The sequence below is a fragment of the Diplotaxodon limnothrissa genome, linkage group LG23, assembly GCF_057381915.1.
Source record: "Diplotaxodon limnothrissa isolate DT_005_m linkage group LG23, D_limnothrissa_male_GT1.1, whole genome shotgun sequence".
Classification (NCBI taxonomy): domain Eukaryota; kingdom Metazoa; phylum Chordata; class Actinopteri; order Cichliformes; family Cichlidae; genus Diplotaxodon; species Diplotaxodon limnothrissa.
In genome coordinates, this window is record NC_140617.1 from 26,248,783 (window position 1) to 26,272,478 (window position 23,696).

The 23,696-nt window shown below is 42.0% G+C and overlaps 1 protein-coding gene across 2 annotated transcripts; it reads right to left on the bottom strand.

The window, feature by feature from the left end:
* Positions 1 to 1,191: 1,191 nt before the first annotated feature.
* LOC146608206 (protein Shroom2-like) lies at positions 1,192 to 19,563 on the bottom strand. Of its 2 annotated transcripts, XM_085347876.1 has the most exons (12): positions 19,460 to 19,554; positions 19,145 to 19,162; positions 17,447 to 17,563; positions 16,808 to 17,373; positions 15,078 to 16,726; positions 14,716 to 14,771; positions 11,143 to 11,769; positions 7,833 to 8,036; positions 7,566 to 7,781; positions 3,095 to 3,269; positions 2,725 to 2,997; positions 1,192 to 1,464 (listed from the first exon to the last, which is right to left on the bottom strand). In XM_085347876.1, the coding sequence occupies exons 1-12, from the start codon at positions 19,552 to 19,554 to the stop codon at positions 1,192 to 1,194; spliced, it is 4,269 nt and encodes a 1,422-aa protein (XP_085204002.1). The 2 variants fall into 2 exon arrangements, with proteins under 2 accessions (XP_085204002.1, XP_085204003.1); XM_085347877.1 differs by having other exon boundaries at positions 7,545 to 8,036; positions 15,078 to 17,373; positions 19,460 to 19,563.
* Between the last annotated feature and the right edge of the window lie 4,133 nt (positions 19,564 to 23,696).

Here is a 23,696-nt window from a genome sequence, read left to right on the forward strand (position 1 = left end):
AAGGACCTGCAGTTCAAAAAAGCGCCCCTCCGACAGCCAAACCCATCTGTTCTCTGATTGGATTGTTTAATTTGTGATTGACATGACATTGACCAATCAGCTTAAAGGAAGAAAACTAGGGTCAAAATTCGTAGTTGTAACTTGCAGGGGTTTTTTGGGCTAAGTCCACGCACAAATCTTTTTTACGCATACAAATCTTTTTTACGCATACAAATCTTTTTTACAAGTACAAAACCGATTTACAAGTACAAAATATTTATGACCACATTTTGAGCCCATAAAAGACACCAAAAAATCTCAAGCTAAGGCTTCATAAGCGAAATTCGCTAACCAAATGGTGACGTTGTGGTCCCCCATCTTTTATATACAGTCTATGGTTTCTGGTTTCATCTGTATTTGTCAGCCTCTGCTTGGGTAACGAGTAATGTTCTGACACTCTGAGCCCATTTTGCCAAAAGGGGAGTTCTGATACAGCACCTGCACGCAATAATGGTTTTATCTATTACTGACTTTAATTAAGTCTGTTAAGCAGCAAAATAATGTGAGAAATAGACCAAAGCAGAGAGGTATCTTGCCGCCCTGTATGTCCAAGACAAACATGCCTGGCATGATTCCACTAATCAAATGACAACACATTTGTGTTCTTGTCGAATCCTTCTGAGTAAAAACTGACCATCAAAAACACCCCACAGTTTTAAAGTGGACCTGTTATATGTGCTCTATGTTTATGTTCATACTACGTATGGCCATCCCTGTGGCCCAAAAGATCCAAACACTCGGTTTTGGACAGTTTTTTTCTAGTCTTTGCTTTAAATTATGTCGTGGAGAAGTCCCACCCACTGTTTACGAGGGGCAACCAGTCAGACATATAGAAGGTAAAACAGCTGTTGTCGTGCTGCACCAGGGCCCAGAAAAAAGGAACAATTTTAACCTGTGAGTCATGTGAAGCTACTCTATTAGAGTCCAAGAATCACAATTTGAGCTGGAAATGAGCAGTGGTGGTCCACTCTAAGCTGTTTAAGGTGTAACTGACTAATCCTGGTGTCTGATTTGGTTTCTGAGGCTCCTCAGTTTGGTTTTAACAAACAACAGCAACTCCACCAGCATCAAATCTAGGCTGAGGTCATAAACTCACACGCAATTCAAAGATGTTCATATAAAACTGCTACATGGTTCATCCTCTTGTCTGATTCAGAGCAGTGGCCTCTGCTCTAGTGGCAGACTGTCCATCAGGCACTTCAGCTGCTCCTCGCCCAGCTTGATCTTATCTTCCAGCTTGCGTTGCTCGATGATGAGCGCAGACTTCATCTTCACGAAGTGCCTGTAGTCGTCCAGGCTCTCCATGTCCAGGTGGGCCTCCATGATGCTGGACACCAGTCGTTCCCGACGGTCCAGGTTCTCCTTCAGCTCCTTGGCGTCTTCGTGCTGCCGCATCAGCAGCTTTCGCTTCTCAGTCAGGGTTTGCTGATGGAGGACAGATATGAGTTATTAATCTAGAACATCATCTATGGATCATGTAACCACATTAAACCTGCTTAGTGCAGCAAAAACAGTAAAACAGAAAACTTCTTAGGAAGCAGTTACGTATTCACACAATCCAGCATTCATTAAGCTAGATTATTCTTCATTTAGAGTCCTAGAGGTAAATTGGTGGAGACAAACACAGTTAAAGCCAGCTCCTGAGGGAACTATGTGCCATATCTGCTGCACTGTAGATTCATTACCTGAATTTAATTCCAGTTATGATTTAAGCTGCCAACAACAATAATGTCATATGATTATTCTTTTGCATTTGTTTTTTACTGCAGAGAGCTCATTTCATAACAGCAGAGAGGTACAGTACTGTGCAATTTCTTTACATTTGTTAGAAAAATAGGAAATATATGCAGTGATTTATTGAAACATGCAAACATACATGTAAATACAGCAGATAAGGCAAAAACAGAGTCTTTGTGCAATACTAAGAGCTTGAAAGTCAATATTTGGTGTGACCACCTTTATTCTTCAGCACAGTCTACTTTCTTGTCATTTCTTTAAGTAGTCTTAAGTAATCTTCAGGAATAGTTCTCCAGGCTTCTTGAAGGATTCAAAGCTTAGGATGTTTCTGCCTTTTGTTCTGTTTTTTTTTTGTTTTTGTTTTAGTTTTTTTTTTTTTTTACGTCAGGTCAGGTACAAGGACTAAAGTAAAGGACTAAGTAAAAATGAATGAAGCCAATATCCAGAATGACCTTCAGAAAGCCTGCTAAACCCTTCAGAGAAAGTCTGGATCCATGGAAACAAAATGTAAAGAAATGTGGGTTGGCTCAAGACTTTTGCACAGTACTGTGAACTAAAATGTTCATACATTATTAAGGTACACATACATACATTATTAAACTACACGTTTGGCATCCATGGACAAATACAGTGTTTTGTATGTTAAGTGAATTCAATTAGCATTTTTTATGAACATAAACAGAAGGTAAAGATTGTTTTACTGTACTGTTGTTATTGCAGCTGCTGTTCTGTCACTGGGCTTCAGGAGGGATGATTAAATAGATTAGCTCAAAGCTTTTCATCTTTTTCAGACGTGTTCATATTTGTAAACTACAAACAATAAATGTGCTGTGAAATACACATAAACAAAACTATAAAATTAAGAGCTAAACAAAGTCCTAAAACTTAGTGTAAACTTCCATAAAGCTGAGGGAAGCAGTCGATTTGGTGGACAGTGTCTGGGGTTACCTTCTCTTCTGGTGGTGCTTCATCCTCCAGGCTGTTGAGGGCGTTCTCCACCCGGGCAAGCCGGCCCGACAGTGACAGCAGCAGGCTCACCACCTTGTCCAGGTCTCCCACGAACATGCGGAACTTGTCGAGCTGGTTGGGCTGACAGACGCGCTGCACGATGGCCTCCACCTCACGGCCCAGAGCCTCATTGTCCTCCACATCCTCCTGCAGGCTCTGCCTTGCCTCCCGGAGCACCTCCAGCTTTTTCGCAAGGCTGGAGATCAGCTCTTGCTGAAGTTGATGAAGTAGACACATAAAAACAATCCATTTACTACTTTAGGATGGCAGAATGGCATGCATAATAAAACATAAAGTGGGCATATTTTACCTTTTTATTGACCAGATCAACATCCAGCTCATCCTCTGAGTCTTGCTCCTCCAGCTGCTCCTGCATGTCCTTCATCTTGATGAGGAGCTCAGCTTTAGGAGCGGACGTGTTATAGTAGGAGGAGCTGGGGACTAGTGAGGCGGCTGCTGACACAGACACTTCCTCCTCCTCCCTTCTGAAATGCACAAGGACAAACACAAACACTCTGACACAACTTTTACTGACACTGCACGTCTGCACCCAAAATCTTCGAAGTCCTCAACTGGAACTCTTCTGGTCATGACACCAAAATATAAAAACATTCGGTATGTTCAAGCGATCATCAGTTCAAACAATTGAACTTAAGAAAAGTTATTTAGATATGTCACAACTTTGTAAAAGTGTGGATAAAGACACAAGCTGTCATCCTCAGATGAGAGGAAATCGGTTAGGATATTCAGGAACAACCCAGAAACCACCAAGGCTCAATCCTACCATGAACTGGAAACTGATGAAACACCAGCATTACTGTCCACAATACAGCCAGTTTTACATCGTCATGGATTGAGATTCAAGATTCAAGAGGGTGCTGACCAGGAAATCTGACAAATTAACACCTTTAAGCTCGAATGAAATCTTCCCAACCCAAATGTCTTCTAGAGAAATGTTTTGTAGTCAAACAAGACAAAGTTTGAGCTGTTTGTCCACAAATACAAAAGGTATGTTTGGAGGAATAAAGCTGAGGCTTTCAAACCTAAGAGCACTGTACCAGCTGTCAAGCATGGTGGTGGTAGCATCATGCTCTGGTGCTGTGTTGGTGCTGTGTTGGTGCCAGTGGTGCGTTGCACAGAGTGGATGGAATAATGAAGGAGGAGGAGGACTACCTCCACATTCTTCGACTTTATCTCAGATCAACAGCTAGATGGTTGAAACTTGGACACAGTTGTTTCAACAGGACAATGATCCCAAACACATCAAAACTGGTTTTGGATGGATAAAGTAGGCTAACATTAAGCTACTGGAACAGCCTTCACAAAGCCCCGACCCCAAACCAATTTCTGGACTACATTTAAAAGCTTGATCTGTGCTGGAAATAAACCAATTTAAATTAACTCTACAAATTCTGACAAGAAGAGTGATCGAATATCAGCCAGAATTATACTAGAACCTTACTGATGGCTACCTAAAGCATTTGATCCAGGGACAACTTGTTAAGGGATATTTTACCAAAAATGATTGGAAGTGTAGGTTTATGTTTGAGCTTTAATGTATTTTTTGTTGAGTTGTTGTTTTTAAAGTCATTAAAGATATATGCTGTACAATGATTCCATCCCTGAAAGGAACAGTTCAAAGAAATCCTTTAAAGCACCAAATTACCATGACATTCACACCCATGATGAGTGGATAGAAACTCCTGACCATAACTGCATTTTATTAGTATAGGAAAGGCCTTTTGCCACAAATAGCTTTAAAAAGTAGCCAGCAACAGTCTAGACAAATATGTTTTTGTTTACTAAATGTGATTTTGTACAACATCCTTCAATAATGTTGGCTGACTCTGTTATTTGTTTTAAGTGAATGCTAAAAACTCATTTTTATAGGTTAGTGTTTTCTTAATCTGTTCTCCTTCATTTGTTGTTATAGTTTGAAACATGCATGTACAGTGGGGCAAAAAAGTATTTAGTCAGCCACCGATTGTGCAAGTTCCCCCACTTAAAATGATGACAGAGGTCAGTAATTTGCACCAGAGGTACACTTCAACTGTGAGAGACAGAATGTGAAAAAAAAAAATCCATGAATCCACATGGTAGGATTTGTAAAGAATTTATTCGTAAATCAGGGTGGAAAATAAGTATTTGGTCAATAACAAAAATACAACTCAATACGTTGTAACATAACCTTTGTTGGCAATAACAGAGGTCAAACGTTTACTATAGGTCTTTACCAGGTTTGCACACACAGTAGCTGGTATTTTGGCCCATTCCTCCATGCAGATCTTCTCGAGAGCAGTGATGTTTTGGGGCTGTCGCCGAGCAACACGGACTTTCAACTCCCGCCACAGATTTTCTATGGGGTTGAGGTCTGGAGACTGGCTAGGCCACTCCAGGACTTTCAAATGCTTCTTACGGAGCCACTCCTTTGTTGCCCGGGCGGTGTGTTTTGGATCATTGTCATGTTGGAAGACCCAGCCTCGTTTCATCTTCAAAGTTCTCACTGATGGAAGGAGGTTTTGGCTCAAAATCTCACGATACATGGCCCCATTCATTCTGTCCTTAACACGGATCAGTCGTCCTGTCCCCTTGGCAGAAAAACAGCCCCATAGCATGATGTTTCCACCCCCATGCTTCACAGTAGGTATGGTGTTCTTGGGATGCAACTCAGTATTCTTCTTCCTCCAAACACGACGAGTTGAGTTTATACCAAAAAGTTCTACTTTGGTTTCATCTGACCACATGACATTCTCCCAATCCTCTGCTGTATCATCCATGTGCTCTCTGGCAAACTTCAGACGGGCCTGGACATGCACTGGCTTCAGCAGCGGAACACGTCTGGCACTGCGGGATTTGATTCCCTGCCGTTGTAGTGTGTTACTGATGGTGACCTTTGTTACTTTGGTCCCAGCTCTCTGCAGGTCATTCACCAGGTCCCCCCGTGTGGTTCTGGGATCTTTGCTCACCGTTCTCATGATCATTTTGACCCCACGGGATGAGATCTTGCGTGGAGCCCCAGATCGAGGGAGATTATCAGTGGTCTTGTATGTCTTCCATTTTCTGATGATTGCTCCCACAGTTGATTTTTTCACACCAAGCTGCTTGCCTATTGTAGATTCACTCTTCCCAGTCTGGTGCAGGTCTACAATACTTTTCCTGCTGTCCTTCGAAAGCTCTTTGGTCTTGGCCATGGCGGAGTTTGGAGTCTGACTGTTTGAGGCTGTGGACAGGTGTCTTTTATACAGATGATGAGTTCAAACAGGTGCCATTCATACAGGTAACGAGTGGGGGACAGAAAAGCTTCTTACAGAAGACGTTACAGGTCTGTGAGAGCCAGAGATTTTCCTTGTTTGAGGTGACCAAATACTTATTTTCCACCCTGATTTACGAATAAATTCTTTACAAATCCTACCATGTGGATTCATGGATTTTTTTTTCACATTCTGTCTCTCACAGTTGAAGTGTACCTCTGGTGCAAATTACTGACCTCTGTCATCATTTTAAGTGGGGGAACTTGCACAATCGGTGGCTGACTAAATACTTTTTTGCCCCACTGTATAGGGCTGTTCGATATAACGATATATATCGGATAACGATATAAAAACGTCTATCGTTTCATTTTATGCTATCGTTTGTTTCGTGGTGTCGCAAAATAAGCTGTTTACGGCAATATTTTTTCGTTTTGATGGTTTGATTCGTTTGATTAGTGGCTATGTTAATTTCTTAAACTTCTCTCTTTTTCTTATATTTAATATAACCACACTACTGACGGACAAGCGCCTGTCTTTATGCTTTGTGGTTACAGCATCGCGTGTCCGCTTGTTTATGTTCCACATAAACCTTTCACAATAAAGCCCAAGATCCTGTTTAGACTTTTCAAAATAAACTGAATCACTTGAAAGAGTATGCAGAGTATTTACGGATGAGAAGCAAAAAAGAGCCGCCAGGTGTTAAAAAATAAACCTTAGACTCAAACGTTAGAACAGACTTTTCCCCGCAGCACGCCGTGTAATAAATACTCACAAAGAAAACAGCGGCCGTTACAACTTGTGTCTAAAAATGTATAGTTTCATGCATCGGTTAAAACACTCGACTGCAGGTACACGACGCGCAGCTGGAAACACTTCACGAAAGTCCAGCTGCCCGAGATTCACAGAATTTACAGAAAATGTTACATTTTTGTGATTTATATCGTTATCGGGATGATAGAATTCTTATATCGGGGTATGAGATTTTGGCCATATCGCACAGCCCTATGCATGTATGTATGCATGTGTCTGTATGTTTTAACATGTACACTTATCTACAATGTCCAGCTTTTATTTTAACTGTGAAGCTCTTTGTAACTCTGTTTTGAAGAGTGCTGTAATAATAAAGTTATTATTATTATGATTTCGAGGAAAGTGGAGAAATCGAAATTGCAACACTTGTCCAACAGAGGGCAGGCTAGTCTGGCAAATGGAAAATCAGCCTTGCAGTGGCCGCTTCATTCTCCAGCAGTTCACTTTTATACCTGGACTCTACTAGGGTAGCTTTGCATGATTACAGTTAGGAATAATTGTAATTTATCTCAAAGTTGGACTCAGATTATCCTCTGTCTGAAACACACTGTTTAATCTCCTCAATAAGCTTGTTGAAACAGCTGTTATCTTGTGTGTAAAATCAGCCTTTCTAGATCCACTTACTGTTACTCCAATCACAAAATGCACATTTTGAATAGAAAGGTTTCATTTTAAATGTTTCCTGCTGCAGTGTCCCACCTGTCTGTGCTCCTGGGGGACGATGTGAGCAGTCTGGATCCAGTTGAGGCCTTCCTGCGCTGCTGGGCCCCCTCCAGGATCTCCTCCTCTGGTGGGAAGAGCCCCTCCATCAGGTCCATGGTGGTCTTCCTGCCACTCTGGTCCAGTATGTCCACCAGAGACTTGTCTTTACCCATAATGTCCCTCACCAGCTCCTCTCTCTTGGCGTCCTCCTCTGAATGTTGGGGCCCAGGTGAACTGGTCTCGGGGGCTGACTCCTGTGCCGCCTGGCGGTTGTAGGTGCTGAACCGAGATGAGGACAAGCGCTCCGCGGCGCCCAGGGAAGGGGTGCGTGGTGGCAGCTCGGACAGGCTGCAGGACCCGCTGTTCTGAGGCAGGTAGGCTCGACCCTCGCGTCCTGTGCTGGTCTCAGCGTGAATGATCCTCACGGGGACTTTCCTCACCTGACCGCTAACGTCCATCACTGCGGGGCGCTTTGATTCGCTATCTGACCTGAAAAAGAATCACAATAGGATCAACGCTGGAAAATGTACGTCTCCTCATCCTTTTTTAAATTTTTAGTTTGATAATGTTTTAAGCACTAAATCACCCACATCATTCACCCACCAGTCTTAATATTAACATTAGAATACCTGTAATTATTAAAATTGACTGTCACGACCTTTATTTAGAGATTCTTGTGTGACAGTGTGGTATGTAGTTTTCTTTATCGTTCCTGTCACTTATACTTCATCCCTTTGCTCTGTTCCTCCTCTTGAACCTGTGCCCAAGTGGCCAGTAACCAAATTTACATGCACAGATCAGGTCAGTCTGGAGGGGCCTTAAAACTGCATGTTTTCTAACAGCCAGCAGGTGGCGACTTTATTTTGTAAACCATTATTACTGTTGTGATAAAATAGAGCATGCTCAGTCGTTAGCTGGTGACAGTCAAATGGTCAAGCGCTGAGCTCAAGGCCTGTACAGACAAAAGGGTTTGGGTGGCTACTTCCATCTTTCACATACAGTCCTTGTATCTGTTTCCCCTGTGTGCCCCCCCCCCCCCCACCCCCAATTACTGGATCCTTTATTACGCTTCTTTATATTTAGCTTTCCAGGCATTTTACTACCAAATTCGAAATTGTTTACTGACTCTACCTTTTTGTTTGGTTTCCTCTCTGGCACCTTTAAATTAGTTTGACTTTCATTCTCAAAGACTAAAAAGAAATCTGATGTTACAAATCTTCCATGTGAGAAGACATGGCTCCAGGGTAGACTGAAACAATATTTCAGGCCAGAAATTTGATTCCATCCCAGGCCTCAGAGACTGATTTCCTGGTGGCCTGGTGGTGGTTTTGGTCTGCAGTGAATGCTCGACTATAGCAAACACGAGCGAGCTGACAGACCTCTGAGAAACCATACATCGAGTATGAGTGTCAAACAGTGGTGAAGGAGACCAAACGAAATCTCCTGTGGAAAGAAGCAGAGCAGCCATCTACGAGCAGGACTGGGATGAGGAAGAAAAAGGTGGTGCCTGGTGTTTCTTCTTTTTCCACCTCCTTTGATCAGCTTAAATGTGTCTGATCTGCGAGATTACTTTTAAGTATTTCAAAATAAAGTTCACAGAGGCGGAGATACAAACTTAAAACACCAGGTGAGGCGAACAAACCAAAAGACAGAGCCCGTAAACAAAACAGAAAGTCATACACGAGGTGGTCAACCATCAAGAAACTAACACAACAACAACACACACAGAAGTTCAAGTCTGAAGGTACAGCACTGTGCAAACCTCAATATTTGGTGTGACCACCTTTATTCTTCAGCACAGTCTGAACTCATTTCTTTAAGTTGTCTTCAGGAATAGTTCTCCAGGCTTCCTGAAGGTTCCAGGCCTTTGCTTGATTTTTTCCTGTTTCTTACAGACACGACTTTCAGATACTGTTCATCTGCTGTAGATAGTTTTTAGGCCTGACGCTTCTTAATTTTGTCCTCCATTTGTCCAGTTTCCTCATTTTGTTCAAGGACTCACTGCACATCATGCTGAGACATGCCAATTTTGTGCTAATATTTCTTTGGGAATCAAATAAAATACTATTTTAAATCTGTCAAACTGTCTTATGTTTAAAATTTTTCATAAATTGAATAAAGAAATTATTTTTAGGTCCGCTTTAAATAGCTTGACCAATATAACTCTGAAAATGGTCAGGTACAAGAACCAGACTGAAAATGAGTGAAAAAAACAGCCAATTACTTTCAGAAAGCCTTGAGAACTATTACTCAAAACCACTTTAAAAAAATAACAGGAAAGTCTGGCTGTTTGGAAGCAAAATATAAAGAAATGAGGGGGCGCAGTGCTTTATAACAAGAAAGTGTGAGTCTGTTTATGAGTCTGTTGTGGTCAGTGCCGTCCTCTATGCTGCTGCATGTTGTGGCAGCAGGTTGAGGGTCGCAGATGCAAGGCCAGTAATGTTGTGGGGATGGAGCTCGGTTCCCTTAAGATGGTGTTGGAGAGGCGGATGTTGTCCAAGATAAGGACAATACCTCTCAACCCCTCCATGACATGCTGGCCAGTCACATGCTCACGCTCAGTACAAGACTGAGATTACCCATAATTCACCACTGAACGACACAGGATCTCTTTAATATTCTGGATATTTATAACTGAGCTATTTGTATATATATTAGAGCTATTTCTTATATTTTGTAAACTTTGTAATATATTTATTTATTTAATTTAGTTCAGTCTGTTAATGTTGTTGTCTTGGAGCAACTGTAGCCACATAATTTTCTTTAAGGATTAATAAAGTATTCGGATTCAGATTGATCGCCTGCAAAGCTAAAAACAAATTACAAAGACAATCTGGAAATATCTATTCAGACGAAGACCAGCTGTAAAAGCAAAATGGCAAAAGGTTTGATCTGCTGAATAATACGCATAATAATTGTTTTTTTCCCACTATTTTCAGGTTCCTGTTTCAAAAGTGCATCCTCAGTCCTACAATTATTATGGGACATGTAGTTCAATAATTACAGCTCTCAGAGCAGTTTCTGGTATTAATCCTAAGACTGGTCTTTAACAGCATCATTTAAAGAGAACAAATGATGTGGGGGACACAGCCCTTAAACCATTATGAGGGTAATAAACAAAGGTACAGGTAACTACATCATGACACAATTTGCAACAACATGATGACATTTGTCATTACAAGGTAAATTTTCTAGATAAGATGGATGACAACAAATAATATTAAACTTCAACTGATTAAAAGAAGCTGAAACATGAGGGAGAGATTTATATAAAGCGAGTTTCTAACTGGAGGAAGAATCGCTCAGCTGAACTTGAGTGGAAATCAAAGGTCAGAGCTTTCATGTGGCATTGAGAAAATTACAGCCTCCGGTCTGATTCTGTGAGCACTTTTTTGCATCCACAGCTGCTGGCAGAGCGGCTACGTCACCGCTTCGGTCGTTATTTATCTTTTGTTTGTGCGCTGTTGTCATGTTTTCAATCTCACGTTCCCTCCTGGACTTGTTTACCTAAAGCTGCTCCTCAAAGCCTCTTCCTCTGGGAACAGGGAAGGAGGAACTTTACGTAACAAGGAGGCAGAGAGGTTAAGCTGCTTACCTGAGCAGTGAGTCATTCTGCACAGACGCGGCGGGCGGTCTGTCGGTCAGCCTCAGTGGCGCAAAATGTGGCGAGGGGGACCGTGCTCCATCGGGCACGGGAAGAGGCAGAGGGGCCGTGCAGGAGGTGGAGGAGGAGAGAGGGGATGAGGAAGGAGAAGGTGAAGCCGGCTGTTCCTTCACTTCATGTCCTTGAGCTGCTTTGCTCTCGTCTGCACAGGACATCTCTCTGAGGCGAGGGGAGCTGGCCGAGGCGGGGCCAGCAGAGGAGACCTGATCAGCAGCGGCAGTGGAGGTGGCAGCATGGTGCTGGGTGTCAGAGGCAGCGCTGGACAGAGGCTGGACTCCAGCCGGGTCTGCCTGGGCGCCAGCGAGGAATTCCTGGGAGGAGGATGTGGTTTCTAGGCCTAAATGGGGCCTGGGTGGCGGCAGGAGGCACTGGGTTTGTGGCGGCTGGGCTGGGTGCTTGGAACCAGGGCTGGGGCTGAGGCTGCGAGGGCCGGAGGACAGTGTGGTGTGGGCGGGAATGGCAGCGGGATTTGTCCTTTGGTCAGGGAACCCTGGGGAGGGGCCCTCGACCAGCTGTGGGCTGTTGTCAGGCTCATAACTCCGACTCTCCGACTTCACTCTAGGGGTCAAAATAAAGACAAACCTCATCATAAGCACCTGAGGAATATCAAACATCACATGGCTTAAAAATACATCAATTCATTTCATCTCCAACACGATGATTCAGACATTTTCAGTTCACATCTCTCAGGAATGTTAAAATATGTGCTGCCTCCTTTTGGTCAGTTCTGGGAAGAAACTGGGCATCAATATGAGGTTTATCAGGATGATTGAACCACATGTCTGAGCAAAAAAACAACTCTGCAACAATATTAAAAAAAAATAGAGTTAATACAGTTTATTCTCCTATTTTTAGTTGGACAGATAGATAAATGCCTAAAACAGCTCATTTTCTAAATTAATAATCATGAAGGTCTCCCCCCTGTCTTGTTATGAGCAGACACCTCTCCCACATGGTGATATGAGCCTTGAAAGTTTAACCAAAACACACCTTCTGAAGTTTTCTCCACTGAATTATGAGAAAACAAGTAAAAAAGGGGAACAAACGCTTCACAGACATTAAACTGCTGCAGTTGTGCTGATGAAACTATATATGGAGCTATGGAAAAAACAGATTTTATCTTTAGATTGTGACACTTGGAGTGGGTGTAAAATTGCCTTCACAATTTCATATGGATTTCTCCTGTACTTATGAAAGTATGCAGGAAAACATCATGTCAATTTTGTATGTAAAGGGCTGATCACTGGGAAAGTATTCACAATATTTCTTAATTAAATATTCTAAAGTTCTCAGCTGGTTAAACAATTCATCAGATCTTATATGGAGCAACTTGTGCAAAATTCATCCCTCTTGGGTGAGGTGTTTCTGGCATATCTGACTGGGACGAGACCCTGGGGCAGGTTTACATCAGGTTACATGGATACAAAGTTCAGAAGAACCTGTTCACCTGGTGCATTTGAGTAATATTACTGATGACTTTGAGGTTCACAGGTGTGGTTTGAGTGAGTCTATTACAGTTCACGACACCCGAACCACGAGTGTGAAAACCAAACACAGAGCTTGGATTACAAGGGAGCTAGTCCACAGTTAGGGGCAGGGAATAATTACAATAACCACTGAAATGTTTCCAGGGCTCCAGCACCAAATCTTAAAGCTTTTATAGGACTCGGACCCTCCAAAACCTGTTCTTCCCATCTTTCACGTATCAAAAACCAGCATCCTGCAGCTCATCACTGAGCTTAAAAAGAGCTCTGATGCATATGCTGTTAGATTGCAGTGCATGCTTTTTATATTTGCAGATATATTTTCAGGGATTGACAGTTTTAAGGAACATTATTCACATAACAGGCTAAAATATCTAAACATGTTTAGAAGAATATGGTATTATTAGATATCTAACACGTTAATTTTAAAAATGTAGGATGTTTTGTTGCTTTTTCCATTTAATATACACAGTTCGATGGGATAAATAAAAGAGTAAATGTGGAAAAATCCAATACAACAAAAGAAAAAAGTGCATATTGTAACACTAGAAAGAAAGAATTTGAGCATCACTTTGGCTTACACCTCTGAGTCAATATTACGCTGAAAGATGAGTTTGAATTTCCCTTTTTTCTTAAAGGTGTTTATATCCCACCTTGCATACCAGGCAGCACATCAACAAAAGGAGTGAATGCGGAGGATTACTGATCATGTATGCAGCAGATAAGTGTTCTTTGTCAGCAGCAGCTTACGGATAAACTGATACCCTCTCCACCCACTGTAAATCCACAGTAGCTTCAGACACGTTTTGTAAATAAGGGTGTAGTTGACGACTGGAGTCTGAGGAGAATCTATTCACCCAAACCTGAGCTTCAATAGCAAAAGATAAAGTTAAAAAAAAAAGGTTCTAGTTTGACTGAAAGTGATCACTTCAGCTCAGGAAGCCTGAGAGGAGAAACTGAGAGCAGTTCTTTCTGCACTGAAATGTCACAGACTGGATAAATTCCACATTTATATGAAACTAAACAGATATTTCTTCCTGTCAAATGTCCCACTGCAAAGTAATGAGTATTCCTCTAAACACATTATAGGAGTTGGTGAACATAGAAGAAATGTTTAGAAAAGTCTGCAGCCACCCCTTATTCATTTGCATTTGGATTTAAATAAGCCAGGCTTTTTGTAATTTTTAAAAGTGGTCTTCTTGTGGTCTGAAGGTCAGTCAAAGTTTTTCTTTGGACATTGGCTTTCAAGAAGCCATTCTCAAAGAAACGAAACAGGGAGAAAAAGCTGAGGTATGCACAATTGCTCAAGAACTGCACTGAAAATCAGTCGGAACAGGTCTAATGGAGTGATGAATCCAAATTGGACATGTTTTGGTCCAAATGTCGTCAGTGTGACACAACAGTGTCTACTCACTATTGTTGGAGAACTTGGCAAAATTGATGAATTATGAACACAGAAAAGTATCATCAGATTTTGATCCACCATGCAATACCATCTGGAAAACATCTGATTAACAACAGCTTTATTTTCAAGCATGTGAATGATCCCAAACACACTGCTAATGCAGTAAAAGCATACGTGGATAGAAAAACACACAGTGGAACACCATCAGTCATGGATCGGCCTCCCCAGAGCCCGGACCTCAGCATTACTGAAGCAGTGTGAGATCATGTTGACAGAGAACAGAACAAAAGGCAGAAACATCCAAAGAAGAGCTTTGAATGTCCTTCAAGAAGCCTGGAGAACTATTCCTGAAGACGACTTAAAGACATGAAAATAATATTTTGTTTTGGCTTAATATACTGCAGTTCACACATGCTTCACTAAATTGCTGTACATAGCTTCCATTTTTCTAGCAAAATATAAAGAAATGAGAGGTGTCTCAAGACCTGCACAGTACTCTAACTGTAGACGCAGTGAATGATTCGTGAATCAAAACCCAGTGCTGTTTTTTGTATATTAGTGGTACATTAGTATATTAATCTGTAAATTAGTAGTCCAATCAAAAGTTAATCTTACCTGGTAGCTAAACTGCCCTTTTGGGCCTGAGTGTCTCTCCAAGAAGAAGGAATTTTCTGCAATAAGAAGGTGAAGTTTAGTGTGCCATTCATTGAAAACATCAGCATCAGTTTGCTCATTTAAATACTTAGTACACTTTAGGGTATTTGTTGTGCATATTTTTACTTCTCAAGAGTAGTGTCATAAAGGCTTCTTATAACTGTGACTCCATTTTTCCCTTATCTTAAATAGGACTTTTTAGTTGCCCAAACCTAACCAACAACCAAATATGCTTTACAACTTAAGGTTATCTTCCAACCTACTTTTATACTTTTTTGTTGTTTGGTGGTCTAGAATATAAAAACCATCCTAATCTTGTTCACCTGTGTATAGAAGTCTGCAGAAGGCGAAGATCTGGATCTCTCATGGATGCAGATGGCCTTCTCTTCTGCACCTGCATCTAAGATATTCTCCGCTGAGTGATACCGCCCTTGCGTCTTGCCTTCCGATGACTTCTTCTGCTTGTTCCATGTGGCCTGATACTCAGCAAATGTTCCGAGCCTCTGCTGCTCTAGTAAGACTTCGTTATGTCCAGGGTTGAGGTGGTTGGGGTCTGTGGATGGAGGAGGCTCAACAGACCCTATAGAAGGTGCTCTCTCTTGGGGTTTGCCCGACTCATCCAGGTCTGTGTTCGAGTTTGCACTCTGACTTGACTTCAGTACAGGCCTGGAAAAGGCTGGTTTCGCCTCAAAGAACTTCCTCCGCTCACCAAATGAGCCTGCTTGGGATTCTCCTTCCACTCCCACTTTGTCTATTTTGTCAGGCTCTGAAAACGAGTGCGTCCTCTTTGCCAGTTGACATCGCTTACGTCCTCTAGTGCGCCCATTTGAGGTTTTAAGCACAGAGGCCTCTGGTCCCTGGGGTTCTAGGTCTCGTCTCTGGAAGGAAGTGGCCTGGAGGACCCTGGCCTGCGCCTCTTTCAGGTGGTCCTTGTAAGTATTTGAATAGGAAGCAGCAGAAGATGCAGAAGCTTCCATAGATCTCCATTCCTCTGCATCCTCATCCTCTGCATCACAAGTCAGAGTTGCAGCACTGCGGCTCTTTTGCAGCTGGGCTCGCTTCTGCTGGATCTCTTTCCGAAGGGTGGTGGCATAACGGTCACTGCGGCGATTTGCTTTTCCACTGCTAGCAGCCATGGTGTCACTGGTGTCCTGGGTGGACAAGACAGTTGTGGTTGTTGCTGCCAGAGTCTTGTTTTCCAGAGTCAGGGAGTGGAGGAGTGGAGTTTTCAGGGCGGTTATTCGTTGGTCTTCTTGAGGGACCCATGGGTCTTGATGTCTTGGAAGATTAGCCTTGTGATCTTTGACTTGATGTACTGGAAACTGTATTTTCATGTCATTAGTGTGACCTTCACCTCTCTTTGCAGTATCCTCTGGACTACGTCTTTGAACAGAAATTTCAGAGGTCTGGTGGTTGTAGTGAAGTCCATTCCCAAAGTGGGAATGGGTATGGCATTCCTTATTTTCAATATAAGGTATTTGGGACTGAGGCAGTGAGTACTTTGCCTTAGTGTTAGTCTTCAGAGAACTTGGGTACCCTGTTTCATTGCTGTTCACCCAGTGGTGTTTCTCTGTTTCTGTCATCCGGCTTTCAGTTTTGCCCTGCCTAGCCTTGTACTGCGCAGTCTTACTTGCAAGACCGTAGTATCTCTTATGCCCTCCACTCTCCAGGTTTGGGTTTGTAGCAGTGCTTACCATGGATGCTGCAGAGTGCGGCATCTGCCTGCGGCTGAAAGCATTTGTGGGCAGATCCTGGAGGCTGCGGTAGTAGCTTCCTACACTTTGAGTCTTGGTGGGAGGAGCCTTTCCAGTCTGCAGGAAGTAGAAGGGACTTTCATCACTGAACTGCCTCTGGTGGGCAGGTGGTTGGGTGTAATGAAACTGTCTGACATCACTGCTGGACAAAGAGAAGTGTTTGTTGGGGTTGAGCTGGTTGTGGTTGTAATCAGCCGGCATGTTTGGATGGAGGAAGTCTTTGGCAGGTATTGGGTTGAAGCTACGTCTGGTTTCTGAGGATTTCTCCTGATGGGATCTGATGCCATTGTGGTGGTTACTTTCTGGCAGTTTTTCAAATGATGTGCCGTGGCTTTTTGCTGGACCTTCAGAGTATGGAAACACCTTTGTAGCTGCAAAACTGTCACTACGCAGGGGAGGAGGTGGCGGAGGAGGAGACTGAGACTTTTTCCTGTCTGGTACCTGCCACACTGGGCCTACGTTGGGTCTCCCTGCAATGGAAACACGAGATGCTGGCTGCTCCTTCCAGCCTCCGTTCCCCAGTGTTGGCTGCAGATATCTGGGCCGCTCATTCTGCTGAGGTCCTTCATTGTGAACACCCTTGAAGAAAATGCTTTCAGTGCTTGTTCCCTTTCTACCAGATGCATTAAGGTCATGAACAGGGGGGCTGGAGCCACTTGAGAAGCAGCTAAACCCAGAGTCCCTCTTGCCTGGTCCCAGTCCACAGATTGGCTCAGCACTGCTGGTGTATTTATTTGGGGAAAGACGACCTGCTGGGTAGGGATGTGAGGGACGCTCAAGTTTCTCCATGTTTTTCACTGAACTGATCTGACTGGTTTGCTGATGCTGAATGTTCTGATCTCCTTGAGTGGACGACTCTTTGGGCCTGGAGGGGATGATAAGAAAAAAATATTGTGATCTGTCTACTAAAGACAAGGTAAACCACCAAAAAAGCTCACCTTGCTTCATGCTTTGGCTGCCAGACTGGGGCTTGGGTAGCCTCTCTCTCAGGAGGCTCCTCCTCTGTCAGCTTCGAGGCATACCAGGAATGAGGACGTGAGCCTGGGTCATTCTTCCTGCAAAGCAGAAGCACAGCAAACAATTTCTCAATACTCTTTCTCAAATTCTTTCATAGAAGACAAGAGTTCACTGAGTTCTACAGGTTAACATTTCTTCATGGGCTTTGCAGGCCACCATCATCCAAATCCTTCCCCCTGATACCACTGTGTATTCAATCGTTTCAGGACAATAGAGTATTTTAAACAGTGTAAATAGTCTTATTACTCCAATCCACAGAAATGCAAGGAAAAACAAACAAAACAACCCATGATCATTAGATAAAATTTATGGCACCATTACACAAATATTTACAAAGAACTGGTAAGAATTATATAGCTACACTGTCCAAAAACACTAAAATTAATAACTGTAGTTGTAGCAGACTTGTGACCTGGCAGCGTTTGCTCTGCACCCACGTTTTAATCATTTTTTTGAATGAGTTCCTCTTTCAGTGACACTTTTTGACAGCTAAAATCGTCAGCAGAATCTAATCTCACAGCACCATATATGATTTAGCGGTCGGATGCCTGATAGCGAGTAGTGGGATGTTATTCAATGATGGCTGGCAACCAGTTTTGTTGGTTGTAGTTGCACTCTCTGGAAGTACTAGCATTTTACATCTTAACAGGCGATAGCAAAACCAGGGGAAAATATATATTTCTAGAGAAAATATACTTACATATTGTTTAATATTTGCTATAACTTAACACTGAAGTGACCAAGCTATTGTGTTGACTATAATGACTGAGTGGGGTCTTAATATTTTAATAGCTCTGTTGTCTTTCTCATATCTCTATGAGAGATATTCAAAAATGTAATGTTATTAACTATACTTTTAAATGAAAACTGGCAGCTTGCACATCTGGAAAGCCACCAGCAGTGCTAAAAGGTATCTACAAGTTTTAGAGCAACATATGCCTGACGTCTTTTTCAGGGAAGGCCTTGCATATCAAGGACAAAAGTCCAGAAGTAGGTCTCCTCAATTCCCAGATGTTTGTAGACTTGTTAAAAAAAGAGAGGATGCTACACAGTGGTAAACATGACCCCGTCCTATGTTTGTTGAAACGTGTCGCTGCCATCAGATTCAGTACGAGCTAATATTTTTCTTAAAATACATTTTCTACAATAAAATAAAAAAAACCTGCTATGTTTCATTTCTATTGTCCATACTAATTAATAGGAAAAGCTATGAAAAGTAGAAGCAGATTGACAAACACATGATAGGAAACATTTTCATAGTTAACAATATCACAACAACACCTAGAATGACAGGGCACTCAGTGACTTGAAGTTTAATGAATATTTGAATAATTAAAAATCATGATCATTCCTAATATTCAGATATGCTGTTTGTTTAAACTGCAAAGAGCAACTTTTGCAGATGAAATTTTTTTTTATTTTTTAGTAACACATTTGTGATCTCGAATAACAACTAATTATTTGTTGGGGGGGGGGGGGGGGGGGGGGGGGTGCTCACTGTGTGCCTCAGGCCTGCAAACCCTATTTTAAACATCATCAGTACCTTGATAGGTAAGACTCCACAAAGGTAAATCGACAGCTTCACAGTGTAATTTTGCTCACATCAAACATGCACGTACCCCTTGAAGCGGTTCTTCCTGGAGAGCATGTTGAAAAAGGATCATAGACATTAATTTTTCCACAACATATCAAACCACAAGAAAACCATGCAAGCAAGTCATGTTAATGCGCTGTACGTGTAAAATCTGGTAATTCCCACATCACAGAACTGATGACAGACACAAATGTGCAAGTAAACTAAAGATACTTGGACAGCTAGCACCATACACATTAAACTACTACAAAAGAACACAAAGCACAATGATCTGACGCCATGTAGGTCCACCAAGAAACTACCAGTAAACACAGCCAGACACAAGCTAACTGGATGGTACCTCATAGAGCTTCGCAAAATCTTGGTGAGAAAGCTCCTCGCCACATGCACCTCAGTTTCTGATGGCATTGTACTTGGTGACACAACATCTACCATTTTAACCCTGATGGGCAGTGGGCGAAGAAGAGAAGCAGGAAGAAGAAAAGGTGGAGGAAAAGTCAAGCGTTAGAATAAAAGATGTCAATCAAATGTAGTTTTTTACTTATTAATTTCCAGATGCTCTGGTTTTTCCCCACAGGGACACGTACACCTCCTTTCCTTTTTCAGTCTACACGTGACCTTGATTTACAAAATAAGCCTCACTTTTCCCCCCAGAATGATCTGATATTAGCAGTTGAGCTCATGAAGTCATCTGGAAAGTGTTTACTGAGGTGACAGAGTGAGGCTGCTGAGGACGGTTTTCCCATAAACCTCTAAATGGTTCTGGATAGTTATGCTTAAATCTATTTCCTGTTTTATTTGGTAATCATTGGTTCTCATGGATTCCTTTTATTTCTTCACTGTGACTACCCTGCTCTCATCAGTTTCTAGCCGGCTAATAACTAAGCTCAGCATATAAGGATAATATTAGTTATACAGCAGCTTTTAACCAGAATGTCAGTGACTCTGATCCGGCACACGATTCTTCATAATTCACAGGTTATGTGCAACTTCCACCAACATCTGAACAATACTCTAGGACAGCGGTCCCCAACCCCCGGCCACAGACCAGTACCGGTCCGTGAGTCGTTTGGTACCGGGCTGCGAGAGTTGAGGCTCGGGTGTGAAATTTATGTTTTTCAGGGATTTTATTGTTAACTCTGTTTCCCTGGGTGTTTTCCCGTGTTGTAGTTGTGTGTCTTATTTTGAAAGAAATATTTACGCGTTACCATAGCGACCAGAGAGAGCATTAAGGGGCAGAGAGGAGGATGTTACTCTCAATGTTGTTGGCAGATTTCAGGAGGACGCTGCTAATAAAGTTACACAATTACACAGTGAATTCATGTTTATTATTATTATATTTACAAAATACCATAGTTTTTGTCTTGGTCGTATCATTTTATTTTGTTGTATTTATCCACGACACCTTAAAGGCCAGTCCGTGAAAATATTGTCTGACATTAAACCGGTCCGTGGCGCAGTAGAGGTTGGGGACCGCTGCTCTAGGACACAGGTGTCAAATATGATGCCTGGAGGCCAGAATTGGCCTGGCAGAGACTCCAATCTTCTACAACTTTGGAAAATGTGAAGGACAGCATAAACGGTATTTTCATAACTTTTACAGAGTGAAACCTGACTCGCAGTCATTCATGCTACACCTGGTGAAAAAAGTTTTTTCTGCTATCTGCTTTAGATATTTGTTTTGTTTTTTTAAATTGGTTCATACCAATTTACACAAAATACACAAAAGGATTAAGAAAATTTGGGGGTTTTTGGGCACTTTTATATTTTACTTGTCTAGCTCGCAGTTGGCCCCTGCTGGTCCTTAAAAATAATGCAAGTTTAAAGCTACAGTTGTCGTTTAATTGCAGTCTTTGTGAGAAACAAGTTGGACCGTGATGTGTGACATTTAACTGAGCCGTCTTGTCATTGTTTTCAAGTGTAAGCTGTTAACTTGTGAGGAACATTTAATCCAGAATGATGTCTAAAGGTCAAGCGAGCAGGTTTACTGGCTCCTGGACTTGATCCGTCTCTTACTGTGAAGGACTTTCAAATTAAAAGACGGATCTGTCAGACATATGGTCCCGATGGAGCTTAGCAGCTTAGAAAAATTAGATCTGAGTTGGACACCCCCAAACCTCTCTTTGATACCACTCCTTGATATCAAACTAGCTTTCTTTTTCATCTTAGCTGGTGCTTTAAAACACACACTGCTGTTTATTAGTCCAGGAACGAAATATCTGGACCAGATGAGACTTTTACCTGCCCTGAGCCAAACATTAATCCTGCCAGGCCGCGATGGCGACGCCACATTCTTTCAGCAAAGGAATGCAGGGAGGTATTTTCCCTCGCTTCAAGCGGGACAGCGATACTGGCCGCCTTCCATGATTCGCTGTGATGGAACAAATTTTCAAGCATTATCTAAATATTTATACTTATTATTTTCTCAGAAGTTTAGTAAGTCAAACTTTTTCAGATAATAATGAGATTTTTTTTTCAAATTGTATTTTTTTTTTAAAATTGTATGTATTTATAAGCATCCAAAGGTTTGATTGATTCAATAAATGTTTTGGTTTTTGGTCTTTGGTGCCCTTTGCTGTGTTGTTTTGTGATCTGGAGGTTCAAAACTCTTTCCTACTACAAATCTGGTAAACTTTATTTATTGTACAGTTTGGTAAAAATGGAGCGTTTGGAGTTTATAAGCAGCTTTCTTAATTTGGGATCTGAGGAGTGCACTATGAAGCCAAATTAATGGGATAGCGAGGTATTTTGTTGCCTGGCTATATTAACATTATAACTTGTTTTAAGTCTTGCTCTCTGTCTTAACTTCACTGGTATCTAATCAACATTCGACACTTTCCCTGTTTGCTTCACATCATTTCCTGAAGATCAGCATCAAACATTTTGGGTCTGGCAACACTAAGTGCGATATTCTCTGCACAAGGTTTCATACTTTCAACCTGAGCTGAGCCTGTAGTGCAGTAAAGTAGAGCCATGGAGCACCGTGATGGGAATGCAGAAAGTCTGCTTTTACACTGTAACAGAACATACATTAGAAAACAGAGGATCAAAACAAATACAGCTGAGATATGAGTGACTAGTGTTGGGCCTGGGTGAATTTATTTTAACATTAGCCTCCCATATTTCTTTACGTTTTTCCACATCTGCACAATCATTTGCTGTTTCTACAGAGTCGATATCTGTATTTAATCACCAACACTGCCTCCCCTCCATGCGACACAAAAAGTGAGAGCTCCAAACAAGCTGCAGCACAAAGAAAATGCAAATGTCCCCTCTTTCTAAAGCGCTGAGGGTCTATTGTCAGGGGGGCGCAGCTGTGCTGTCACAGATATTGCTTCCAGGAAATACGAGCCGCACCGCGTTCATTCAGGAAGAACTGAACCTGAAACTGAAACGTGGCTGACCCACATGGCTGTGAGAGCGATACAGTCAGCTTCCAGTTGGGCCTATTGCTGAAGCAGAACAGAAGCAGCAGGCTCCCAGTCACTTGCAGTGGATGGCTGATATTAAGCATTTTTGTAAAAGGGTGTAGCTCAGGAGGAACAGCAGGTGTTCTACTGCTCGGGAGGTTGGTGGGACGATCCCTGGCTGCTCCAGTCTGCATGCTAAAGTGTTCTTGGGCAAGATACTGGACTTGAAGTTGCTTCCCATGCATTCATGTTCATCAGAGGGCAAATGCTAAAAAAAAATGCTTGCCTTAAATGAGGCATGTTGTGTAAAGTAAAGCTGTAAAGCTCCAAGAGGACAATTAGAATGGAAAAGTAAATACAGTAAGAACCAGCCCGATTACCAAACGATTAATAATAAAATGATTTGGCTCTCCGACCCAGCTACAGTCCAGATGTACCCTGGGATGCAAGCAAGCATTATCGCTTGAACCACGTGAAAAGTAACAAATGATCTTTAGAAGCTACTCGTCTTGATTTCTTAGTGAATATTTGACTACTGTAAATAAAATCTGGATCTGAAAAAAACAGCGAGAGCTTTGTTGGACCGTGTGAAACAGATGGAGGTTACAGTCAAAGGAAGAACTGATAATATTCCCACCTGATTGGTTACTGAGTTAAAGCCAATCCGTGCCAATCATGGAGCAGAATCTTCTAATGTAAATCTTTGGTAAAAAAATAAATAAATAAGAAAATGCAGAGTTTGCGTAGTGTTTGAGTATTGAGGCTACACTATCTGCAAAAGTTAGCAGAAACAGAACAGCTGATGCTTTAAGATAAGATTTTTACAGGGTGCAATAAAGGTGCTACAACAGTTACACAAACAAAGAGTTCAGTCCCTTAGTAACCAGCTGTGACGCTCTGATACTGTCACTTCTATTGCAAATAATAGAGTCCCGACGATAACCACGAGTCCACATTATGACCACATGTTAATCATTAGAGACCGTGCCGTGCATATGTCTCGAACCAGCCTTCATTTCTTTATATTTGCTAGGAAAAGCAAGATCCATGAATGCTAGTGTTCCACTGTGTGTTTTTCTATCCGAGCATTGACGCGTGTCTGTGATCATTGTCGTGTTGATTCATAGGTCAGAGTTAAGTGGCTTTACAAACAAAAAATATTCCTAT